Source organism: Chanos chanos, chromosome 10 (assembly GCF_902362185.1).
Source record: "Chanos chanos chromosome 10, fChaCha1.1, whole genome shotgun sequence".
Lineage (NCBI taxonomy): Eukaryota > Metazoa > Chordata > Actinopteri > Gonorynchiformes > Chanidae > Chanos > Chanos chanos.
This window is the reverse complement of record NC_044504.1, coordinates 4,770,144-4,781,491: the sequence shown is the minus strand read 5'-3', so window position 1 is coordinate 4,781,491 and position 11,348 is coordinate 4,770,144. Positions and strand designations below refer to the sequence as shown.

General features: G+C 43.2%; 1 protein-coding gene across 1 annotated transcript; it reads right to left on the bottom strand.

The window, feature by feature from the left end:
* esd (esterase D/formylglutathione hydrolase) lies at positions 1 to 4,649 on the bottom strand. Its single transcript, XM_030786243.1, has 9 exons — positions 4,574 to 4,649; positions 3,942 to 4,016; positions 3,735 to 3,823; positions 3,529 to 3,627; positions 2,935 to 3,059; positions 1,901 to 2,020; positions 1,611 to 1,709; positions 1,238 to 1,405; positions 1 to 369 (listed from the first exon to the last, which is right to left on the bottom strand). The coding sequence occupies exons 2-9, from the start codon at positions 4,007 to 4,009 to the stop codon at positions 289 to 291; spliced, it is 849 nt and encodes a 282-aa protein (XP_030642103.1). The 5' UTR covers positions 4,010 to 4,016; positions 4,574 to 4,649; the 3' UTR covers positions 1 to 288.
* Positions 4,650 to 11,348: the final 6,699 nt, after the last annotated feature.

The following is an 11,348-nucleotide window of genomic DNA, read 5'->3' as shown; positions in this document are numbered from 1 at the left end:
TGTAGGAAAATCACAACTAATTGCCTTTATTTGAGGGGAAAAAAAGAGACAACATGATTCACTGACTGTCAGGCTTAGACCAAGCCTGAAACAGACCTCATCCCATCTTCGCAAATCAGGTACAGTCACTGACTAGCCCAAATCAGCCAATCAGAGAACCCAGAATCTCTAGAATTCTATGGGCTGACAGGAACACTGTAAAACAATGGTCATGTCACAGTCTGGAAGGCACAGGTTCTAGAACTGTTCCAGGCATTCAGTGACCATGTGTTCTGTGGCAGAGTCGTGTTAAGCGTTCAGGTACTTGGCATGGTGCTTGATGTGGTCGTTGATGAAGGAGAAGATGAAGAAGTAGCTATGGTCATAACCCTAAAACATGACATGGGGTGGGGAAAAAAAAAAAAGGAGAGACAACATTTTAACCAATCTGACTGGAGTGTGAGGTACTGTCACAGTATCATGTATACTTCTACAGCGTGTACACCAGCCCAGCTCAATCTTTGTGCTGTGGTTTTATTTTGTTTTCTAAGCCATTTTCATAGTCAGTGCATATCTAGGTTGAGTACATGCTGCACTTATATGTCCCCCTATGCAGACCCACCATTGTCAGCTGCTCACAGAACTCTGTCTGTCTTTCTCTCTGTTCTTTGTCTCTTATATATGAGACACTGCAGTCATTCTGTGTGTATGGAAAACATGTGACTAATATGTGAATGGCTTAGGGCTGGTTTATGAAGATGTGTCTGTCTCACACTGATGTTCATCATAGGAATTAACAGGACAGAAAATTTAATTTTCTCTTCCACTGATTTACTTTGTCATCTGTAATGAACTGATAACCTCTGACTGTTAAGCACTTGCCTTTGGAAATGAAATGTTTGTGTTTCACTCTGCGTCTCACCTTGCACATCACACTAAACCTGCCATTCTCTTAAGAGCCTGTAAGAGTCTTTTACTTTATGTGCCAGGTTTGAGTCCACCTTGCTGGTACAATTTTCTCACAACAGGCTTGTGTGGTTATTAACTTTAACAACGGCATTTTTGTAGTTCCTTTAATAATTATATCCTTGCAATGCTGTTGTACTTTGTACTTCATTTAATGCAACATTTTTAACCACCCACAGTTATCTTTGCTTCATCAGCAATCTCAAGTTACGGTGGCTATGAAGAGAGGTCAGTGAAAACTCAAGAGATATGTTGCAGTGCCTGCTGCTGTCCAGCAGGGGGTAGCACTCACCTGCTGCAGGCGGAACACCACAGGGATCTTCTTCTCTGAGCAGGCAGCAATAAAGTTATCAGGGAGAAGCTGACTGGCCGACAGGAACTGGTCGTCACGACCTTGATCGATTAGAATGTCCAGCTCTGGGCCGGAGTAAGAGCCAGCCAATACCGTTGCATCGTACGCCTGACAGATAGAGAGAGAGAGAGAAAGCTTTTACAAATGCCATTTACATCTAAGGAATATTACAGGGTACTTTCATAGAAGTATTATATATATTTACATATAAGTATGTAAATATACCTAAATATGTAGTACCTCACTCACACATTTTTGCCTTATAAAGCACAAAGACAAATCCACACATGCACACTCTGTCCTTTCCTCTTACCTCCCAGGTGGATTTGTCTGGTCCCAGGTACCCAGAGAAAGCCTTCTGTCCCCAAGCACACTGCATTGGGTTGCAGATTGGAGCAAAAGCTGACACTGCCTACAGAGAGTGACAGAGAGAGAGAGAGAGAGAGAGAGAGTTTGGCCCACTCTGTTCATTATGACATCCTGATGAGACACTTTCAAGCAATCACAGACAACCAATCACGTTATTTGACTCTAATGTTGCGATGCCTTACACCAAATGATTGTTAAAATGAAGCCATTGTGTTGTGTGATGCGACTCCGTGCCTTATATTTTCCAGGGTTCTTCAGGGCACAGATGAGAGCTCCGTGGCCGCCCATGGAGTGACCAGAGACAGACATCTTCTCAGGATCAGCTGGAAAGTTTGAGTTTATCAGGCGAGGGAGCTTAGAGAGAGAGAGAGAGAGAGAGAGAGTTTATTTGTGTCCTAGAACTGAGGAAAACAATGAAAACAAAACTATGAAAGGACTCTTTGTGTGGCTGACACGCTGAACTGATGAGCCTCCGTTTTCTGTTTTGGCTTGGCCATACAGAGACAGTGAGATGCAACGAGAGTGAGAGAGAGAGGAAAAAAGAGAGAGAGAGACAGAGAGAGAGAGAGGAGGATAATACCATTATGCATTAATAGTCCATTATAAATCCTGCTCTCAACTATGAAATACTCAGATTATTGGCACATGGTTCACAGGTAAGACGTGACATGCAGTTCAGGATGGTGAGGCCCTGTGTTGGACTTTGGCCGAAACATGCAAGGTTAACAGTCCCTTTGTTTTCAAGGAGCGCCCTACAGATCCCAGGAACAACCAAGAGTGAGTCTCCATCTTGTTAGAGCATACAGCCCTCTACAGTTTGCTTTCCCACCCACAAGGCCGGGACACCGGGTCTGGAAAGTGCAACAGAAGCTCTGACGAGTGCACTAATTTTCATATTTTATCACATCAGACATGGAAAGCCTCACTCAGGGGTTTCAGAAGAGCAGTTTCAGACCAAGTGTTTTTAGTCACACAAGCCTCCTCCTGGACGTTGGGTCAAGGGTGTTATGCTTAGGGTTACAGTCAAAGGTCACACTCCTACTGTCACCTCACAATCCAAGAGTGCCCCCCCCCCCCCCCCCCCCCCCGTTTCCCATTCAGATACTGACAAAGCCCAATAGCTCTAATAAGCTTCACTTGGTTACCAGCAAAGAACTAAAGCCAAGTTTAAGTCAGAATGCATGCTAAATGCATGTGCAAGTATGTCTGTGTAAATGTTTGTGTGATTTTACGTTTGTGTCAATATACAAACACATGCACAGACACACCTCCTCTGTGACGTAGGAGTACATGCGGTAATTGGTCTTCCAGGGGTCCTGCGTTGAGTTCACGTAGAAACCAGCACCCGTTCCGAAGTCCCAGCTTTCATCTTCCCCTTCAATGTTACAGCCACCTGACAAAGGAGACCAGTTGAGTTACTGAGTGAAGAATATCAGATGTCGGACAACAAAAGACTGTAGTCTAATATCTGAACGGCAAGCGATCACAAAGACTCTGTAAAAGCAGCAGGATGGCTTTGGTTTGGCCTTCTGTCCCACTCATGAGTGACTGACACCACTAAAAATCACACCTCCTCACTAGCACCATTCTGATTCCACTGTAAATCATTCTGGTTTGCACCATGAAAGCACTCGGGCCTTCTGGGTCGTTAAATTCATAGCTTGGGTACTCAAGGCTAAGCGCATGGCTAACGGCTTGTCACTGAGGGTGAGTAGACAGCCGCCTAGAGAAGAAGTGATATTTGTGTTTCCCAAGTTCAGGACACAAACTCAGTAAAGGTTTATAGTAAAAGCAGTACGTGTTTTGCTACTGATCTCGATATACCGTATGTTGTGAGAGGGGCGGAATCGCCTGGTACGTACGTGGGCTGGTATCCGGGGCAACGATGATGATTCCGTGGTCAGAGGCGGCCTGCTGACTACCGGCTTTGGTGATGAAATTTTGCTCTGTACATGTCAGCCCTACCAAACAACCAGGTAAACACAATTATGTGAGAGTAAAACACACAAGAATGTAAACATTATGCAGTGAAAAATATCTTGATAAACCGTTTGGACAGAAACTCTACCGGACAGCCAGTACATGACGGGACACTTGGCGCTCTCCGCTTTTGGTGGGAGGTAAATGCCAAACTTCATTTTACATTTTAGTTCAGAGCTGCAGGTAGAAGCACAGTTTTTGCAACAGTGAGACTTCAAGCCTTAACAAAGGTTTGGGTTGACTGAGAAAGAACACTGTTTCTATACACAATAAGATCCAGACGTCGGGACCGTACCTCTCATGTTCGAATACCTTCTGGTAGCCGCCGCAGCATTTGTTGGAGGAAACTTGAGTCAATGCCATGATTCCGCTATTAACGGCGTGAAAGTAAAAGGCCTTATTAAGGAGTAGTTCTTTGCAGAATTTTACCAGGTTGGTATTGATGGTTCTTGCAAACATGGCAGCACATACATGTGCAAGAACAGACTCACGAAATACGGCAGTTAAATCACAACTGTGAAAACACAGGCGGAGTGGCACACCCCAGTGAAAAGTCCAGCCGCCTGAAACTGGACTTATCAAAGTTACTGTCCAGAAGCACCCTCACTAATGGTCATTTGCTAAGCTAGCAGCACATATCGCCAAGAAAATACTTATGAATAAGAAACAATGGGAACGTTATGCTTAAAACCAATAACACTTCAGGATTAAAAATACACTTAAATGAGTCAGACCCTTAACATCTCGATTGTACTTCAGTGAAAGTGGAGTGCAGAAGCAGACACAGCTTGTCTTTACTGGCTGCAGCTGGCTAACAATATACACTTGACCTACACATTCAAGATTTGTGCATACCTTCAGGAAGGGCACATGCATAAAGTTAAGTGGATTTTAAAATATTTAGTAGCTTCCTCACTCACAATTTACCTTTTTTCGCGAAAGAAACTGTAAAGTTACTTTTCCTGGGCTTCCACACCGCCGTGCCGAAGTGCGCAGTCCAACGCAACGTCAGGGTCAACGTCAGACGTCACTCTCACGCCCCTCTTGCAAACTAGGTGTATGAGGCTCACCACTAGATGGTGACATTGAATCAAAAACAAAGATTTTATTTATTTATTTATTTATTTATTTATAACCAGGAGCCGATTTCCCCTTTGTACAAACAATGTCATAGTCAGTTGCCTACTTAGTGATTATCACTGATTGCTCACTACAAAGGGACGTTGTATGCCTTCACATCCTGACGGTAAATCACTCGTGGTTCTCTCTCTCTCTCTCTCTCTCTCTCTCTCTCTCCCCCTCTCTCTCTCTCTCTCTCTCTCTCTCTCTCCTTCTCTCCCCCTCTCTCTCTCCCTCTCTCTTTCTCAATGTACACAATCCATACTAAATGGCCCATGCTACATTATACTAAAAATAACTTTGTGGTGTATGAGCAGCGCTCTCTCTCTCTCTCCCATCTGGTGTGTGTGCGTGTGTGCGTGCACATGTGTGTGTGCGTGCACATGTGTGTGTGCGTGTGTGTTTCTGTCTGTCTGTCTGTCTGTCTTCATGCCAGTGTGTGCATACATCTATGTCTGTGAGAGAGATGCTGGCCAGCGGAGAACTAAAAGGCCCCTCTGGTTGTCTCTCAGGTCTTGCCAACCAGTGACGTATTTAGCATCTATTCCAACAGATGTGTCCCTCTCTCCTAACATGTAGGGAAGACGCTCTTTATTTGTGACTGAGAGGAACTCAGGAGGCTCCTCTTTCCTTTAAATACTTACTGGAAAACACTTTAATGGTATTTACTGCATTTTGAGAGGAACTGCAGTACTGTAGCAGAGCCTGTCCTCTCTTGTCAGACAGGTTTATCTGTGTTGACTTCTCTCAGTGGCAAGACTGCAGGCGCTGAGTCTGTGTGTTCCCAGTCTTTTTCTCTCAGTTTGCGCTCAGTAACCATAGTCAAGTGGTTCTTTCTCTCTCCCTCTCCCTCTCTGTCTCTCTCTCCCTCTCTCTCTCTCTCTCTCTTTTTCGGTCTGTCTTTCTCTCTCTCATACACACACATACACACAGAGAGCTAGGCAGTCATTCACGCTTAATTTCAGATGATCAAGCCTAAATGAGATTGGCATTTGACAAGGAGCGGAACCTCCCATTTCCTCGTTCTTCATGCTTTCCTTTTGAACTCAGGAACCATCTCCTGGTACTGTTCTTTGATGTAAGTACCATTCTGTCCTCTAAATATAATTTTGACTTGGCTGCTCCTTTCATGTGCTCCAGTCACATGCCTGGAAAATGGGATTGAAAAAAAAACCAGGTGAACATAAACAAACAAACAAACAAAAATCAAATCTAAAATCTCTAAAATGAAATGAGGGGCATGATGGAGACTGCAAACCGTTTGTCTTGTTCGTGGAGTATTTTTAATACACCGCACTAGCATTCATGCCACCTTCTCATTGGAGGTAAATTGAGAAGGATCTGAACAATTACCAGAATGTAGGAATGGAACGTCAGGGCTAAAATGCCCCCTGATGTACTCGCATTGAGGTATATTAAGCCATTTCAGAGACATACTGGAGTCTGGAATGAAAATGAAAATGTCTATGGTAATCATGGCGTTCCTCAAGTCTCTTTCACTCACCCGTCCCTTCAGTCTCTCTCTCTCTCTCTCTATCCCCCCCCCTCTCTCTCTCTCCCTCTCTCCCTCTATCTGTCTTTCATGAGCGAGTGAGAGGAAGAGAGTGACACAGACAGACAACAAGAGAGAGAGAGAGTGTGAGAGAGAGAGAGAGTGTGAGAGAGAGAGAGGGAGGATGAAGAGAGTGAGTGAGCCATTCTGATTAGATGTGTCTCTAAGATGAGAGGTTAACATTTATAAGTCTGTTCAGACATACTCAGGCATGCTGTCACAGTGAAGGGGGTAGAGTAGGTGCGAGAGAGAGAGAGAGAAAGAGAGACATGCCACTTATTGGTATGCGTGTGTGTTTTTGTGTGTGTGTGTATGTGCGTGTGTTTATAGGGGGTGGGGAGAGTTTTTGGTGGGCAAATATGAGGTAACAAGGATGAGACTTAGGAAGTTATCGTAGCTTTTAATTTGACAGCCTTTGAGTTTTAAAACAGAAGAATTAGCCTTAAACACTTTGTCATAAACATTTAACATAAACCATAAACATCTAGGGATCCTACGGGTCCCTGAGATGGGCTTTCCTGCATAAGGTCTGCTGACTAATTACATAACACAACGTCCCTGGTCACAGTGGTACCCATGCCAAACAAGGACAAAACAAAGGCTTCTGAATGTTTTGGTTTGAGAGTACAGACTTTTGACAGATTTCTATCAAACATCAAAATAATGTTGTGCATTCAAATCAAATTTGTGTGTGTGCTCGGGTGTGTGTGTAGCTGTGTGTGCGGTTGTGGGTAAACCTAGTACTTTTAGAATTCAAATTTTGTGTGTTTATATTTAGAGAGGTAACGTCGGTCTGATTATAGTTTGTTCTCTGTATGTCAGTTTGAAGACACCTGTGAATACATATTGAACCATGAGTGTACATAAATAAACCAGTGACACACGCTGAACATAATCCACAATTTTGAGATGATCTAATCCAACCTTTTTGCACTCTGTTCTATATAGTGCCAAACCGTTGACATATAGCCTTATTGGGAATGCATGAAATTATGCCACATGTTCTATGATCTAAATATACATTTTTTTAAAAAAGCTGAAATAGTGGGCAGAAGATGAGTAGAAGAAGAAGATGAGTACACACCGTGGTGTATGTGTGATGAGGAATAAGCAGTTACTTCAGGCATTTTATTTGGTGTACCTCAATGCTTGGCCGATGTCATTTAGATTGGATTTAACGCCACACTTTCATGGTGATGGGACAGCATCCAGAGTCATTCTCTAATTGGATTAAGCTCTTTGAAGCCACATTGGATGTTCTGCCATTTTATCATCAGAGGAAGAAAAAAAAAAACCTATTTGCAGTTAAGGGAGTGGTCACTGTATTCACTTCTTGGCATCACCTTTAAACATTAGGTAAAGTGTAACTACAGACAGAATGATCGCTAGAGTTTTAGTTTAATGCCTTACTTCCTGTCCTTAAGGAACTTATATATATATATATAAAAAAAACTCTTAGAACTTTGTGTGGCAGGACGGAGATGTTTGATCAATGAATCAGTTTCAGCATGTTGTGCAAGGCCAAACAATGTGAATTATTCAGGAGAAATTGTAACAAGCCTAGGTCGCTTATCTTATCAGCTGTAGAGACTCAACTCCAAACACGCTTTAAACAGGTGCATGGGGATCAGGGGGAATGTTTCCAATATACCTTATCTATCACCTTCATTCACTCATCAAAGGTGAGATTAGAATGTGTCTGGCTCTTCCAGACAAAGGATATTACCGTTGCTACGTATCATATTAGGATGTCTTCCTCTCTCCTCATCACTCACGGTACCGGCACAGTTCACCTTCACGGAATCCACACGGCTGATTCTGAGAGGAAAGATCCCCCGTCTCGAGAGATGATAGTCCCGCTTCCCGGTGTGTGTTTGGATATTTCAGAATTCCACAGAGGCATGTATGAAGACAGAGGTCAGGGAAATTAATGCGAGCTAAGACTGAGGAGAGAATAGCTGTCAGCAAGACCATCATACCTCATCAGAAACACCGTCGGGAGACGGCATCTCTGGGCTTTTTTTTTTTTTTGATTCGTCTCATTTTAAAGGTCAAACCTCTTGTAGACATGGGATCTACCGTCTCATTCACGACTTGTTAAGCTCAACAAATCAAGTCCTGCGTTTCGTTCGAGAGTTCATTAAGCCTTTTCATCAAGCGTTGTGCTCTTTCCTCCTCAGACACAGGCAACCTGCTGGATCGCCTCAGATCCTTTAAAGCAGTAAAGCAACGCAAGGGGAGTGCCAGTTTCTTGTGGTCCGTGCACCTAGTTCCCCTGTCATTTACGGGCTGCGCACATGGGAGTTCACTATTTCGAGAACTCTAATCACACCACAGGATGGGTTTGGCTAACAAACCTGCGATTAATCCATCGACGCAACCATTTCATTTGTCTCACCAGAGAATTTTAGTCCATTTACAGGTCGGTCACAGAAGGTGTTCGAAATCACATGTGGTGCAACGAAGGTGACAAACCGTTATTGCACAAAGCCACTCACAAAGAAATTGATGGTTTTCATTGGATCCCATGTGAGAGGGTAAAATCGGAGACCCTTCTGAGCAATTTTCGGTCACATCAAACGTGCACACGTATCATTACGGCCACACAGTCTTAGCAGAGCATATTATTAGGCCTGTGGATGCGATACACATTAAAACTGTAGCTGTATCGCACGTCGCTGCAAAATGAGGCTGGTATGTGCCCTGGCGATGCAGCGGAAATGACATTTGACGGATTTACCCTCGATGGGGAACGTGCACAGCTGGCAGTGAATTCTGAAATATCCCGTCGCCCTCCCCTCATGCTCCACGTCTCCGTGGAGATGCTTGTAAACTGACAGGTGAGAGAAGCGGTGACTGTCTCACCTTCCCACGTAAGTGAATGGGTCGAGCAATGACAGGGAAGATACGAGAGAACAGGGAGGTTGGACATGGCAGATTGGGGAGAAAAACTTGCTTTGACGTATCATAACTGATGAATCTTAAAATCCACGATCTTGTCCGACAGTCAGTGACTGTAAAAGGTTTCAATCCTTTACCATCAAATGATGATACCCTGGAGAGATAGGAACAGGGGACACAATTTCTTTTTAGCACTTCTGACCTTCAGGGTATTCGCAGATTCTTCTTAATCCTACAGATAAAGAGAAAATAGCTTTTTTCTTTCTTTTTTTTTTTTTTGCTGAAGCTCTCAAAAAAAAAAAAACCCCATCTTGCTTATGATACAGGTCACATTTTCTTTGCTGTCTCATTCTCAAAGGTACAGTCAGGTACCCTGTAAATTTAAAAAAAAAAAAAAGCTGCAGACTTGGCCGACACCCCAGTCACCGAGACAAGTCAGGGTGTTTCTTGGCCTCCGACAGCGCATTCAAAACCTTGCACTTTCTGCGGAAGACCTCGCGTCGATCGTCTCGCTTATCGACTTTTTTCAGCTCAGGACGGGCAGATACGATTTGGTATCCCTCAGCGGTAAACTGTGTGCCTGAGAAATAATGGATGTGTTCTCAAGATTTGTTTATTTAATCACTTGAAGAGATTGAGCTGCCAGGTCATTTGCTCGCTGTTTTTTTTTTGTTTTATTTTGTTTTTTTTTTTTGTCAGAGAGAGAATTTGTTGTGTTGAGTCCCAGATTCCCTCCGCTCTGACCATGGGAGACAATTTGAATGTGATGTAGTTAAGAGTTTTGGCTTTCCTTCAGGTACCCTGAAATGTCTGCATGTCACTCACAGTGTTGATGAAGCTGTGTAGACAGTGTAGACAGAACTGGCTGAGACAGTGAAGACAGCCAGCTAAGCCTTTGCATTGTTATTAAGAGAATGTTTCACGGATTGTTTTGGTGATTTCTATTGTGTTTCCTGACAGCTTTCTTTCTTTGTCCACCCTTTAGGTCCCCGCCCCCCTCCCCCCTCTCTCTCTTCACCAATAGGTTGGTTAATATAGGGGGTGGAACAGTACTGGGTGACAAGAGATAATAACTGGGGTGTAAGACGTGTGATTTAACATTGATTGTTAAGGGACACACGCTAGCAGATCTATTGGCTCCTCTATAACCTGTAATAGGACAGAGTTAGTGTCACAATGGCAGCTGTTCATTAACTCTTTCCACTGGGGGCAATGACTCATACAATGTCTCAGCTCAACCACATAATTTTACATCTGACCCGTTATAGGGATGATCCAACCAATCACAGCATCAGTAAAGCCAGACCATCACATCCAAGGTCAGGATCCCTCTCTCTCTCTCTCGTGCTCGGAATTGATTGTTGATAATCAGGTGTGTGTGTGCAGTTCAAGTAAAGTGAACACCGTTGTCTTTTAAGTGTGTTACGTTTTGATTTTTACTGTGGAAGACTGAGTGATTTTCTACATTATAAAAAAAAAAAAGTACCCTAGCCATGATCACCTTGACTAAGGTCACAGCAGTGTGAAAGCACAAATTTACAATTCTGAAGGACAGTGAGTAAATTTCAAACTGGGGAGAAAAAGAGAGTGGTTGGGGGAATGAGGGGGGGTGGGGTGGAGGGGTGGATTCACTGCTGTACCTCACTCTTATTGTGCTGTGCACATCCGTGTAGGGAAGACTGTAGTGAAATTCCGAGAATTCCATCTCCATCACTGAATGAAGAGGAACCCAAACACTGAAGTTTTCTTCGGTTGAGAAAGAGACATGTAGCCCAAGATGTCTTGATATGGTCTATGAAGAGCAAAACTAATCATTCATGCCATTAAGTGAATTATCTATAAGTTCTCAAGCATGCCAGTTTTAAAGTTAAATGTTTTACGATTTTTTTTTTTTTTATGTTGTCAGTGACGACATGTCATCTTTTATGTTGAAATGAAACATTGTCATGAAACATTGATCCCAGAAGCTAAAACAGTGGTTTAATGAACTGATTTATCATGTTTTGCAGACGTCTTTGCTAAACAGAGGAAACTCTAGCTCATCCTGACAATAGCACCACTGTCTCTGAATTCCATTCCAGAATTCCGTTTCGCTGAGAAATATTTGGATGATTGATGAAATTTATGAAT

Excerpts from the sequence above, each read along its gene's own strand:
- esd (XM_030786243.1), bottom strand. The coding sequence starts at position 4,009 with ATGGCATTGACTCAAGTTTCCTCCAACAAATGCTGCGGCGGCTACCAG. Across the intron at positions 1,406-1,610 it reads CAGACAAATCCACCTGGGAG|GCGTACGATGCAACGGTATT; the intron begins GTAAGAGGAAAG and ends TCTATCTGTCAG. Across the intron at positions 370-1,237 it reads TGGTGTTCCGCCTGCAGCAG|GGTTATGACCATAGCTACTT; the intron begins GTGAGTGCTACC and ends GTCATGTTTTAG.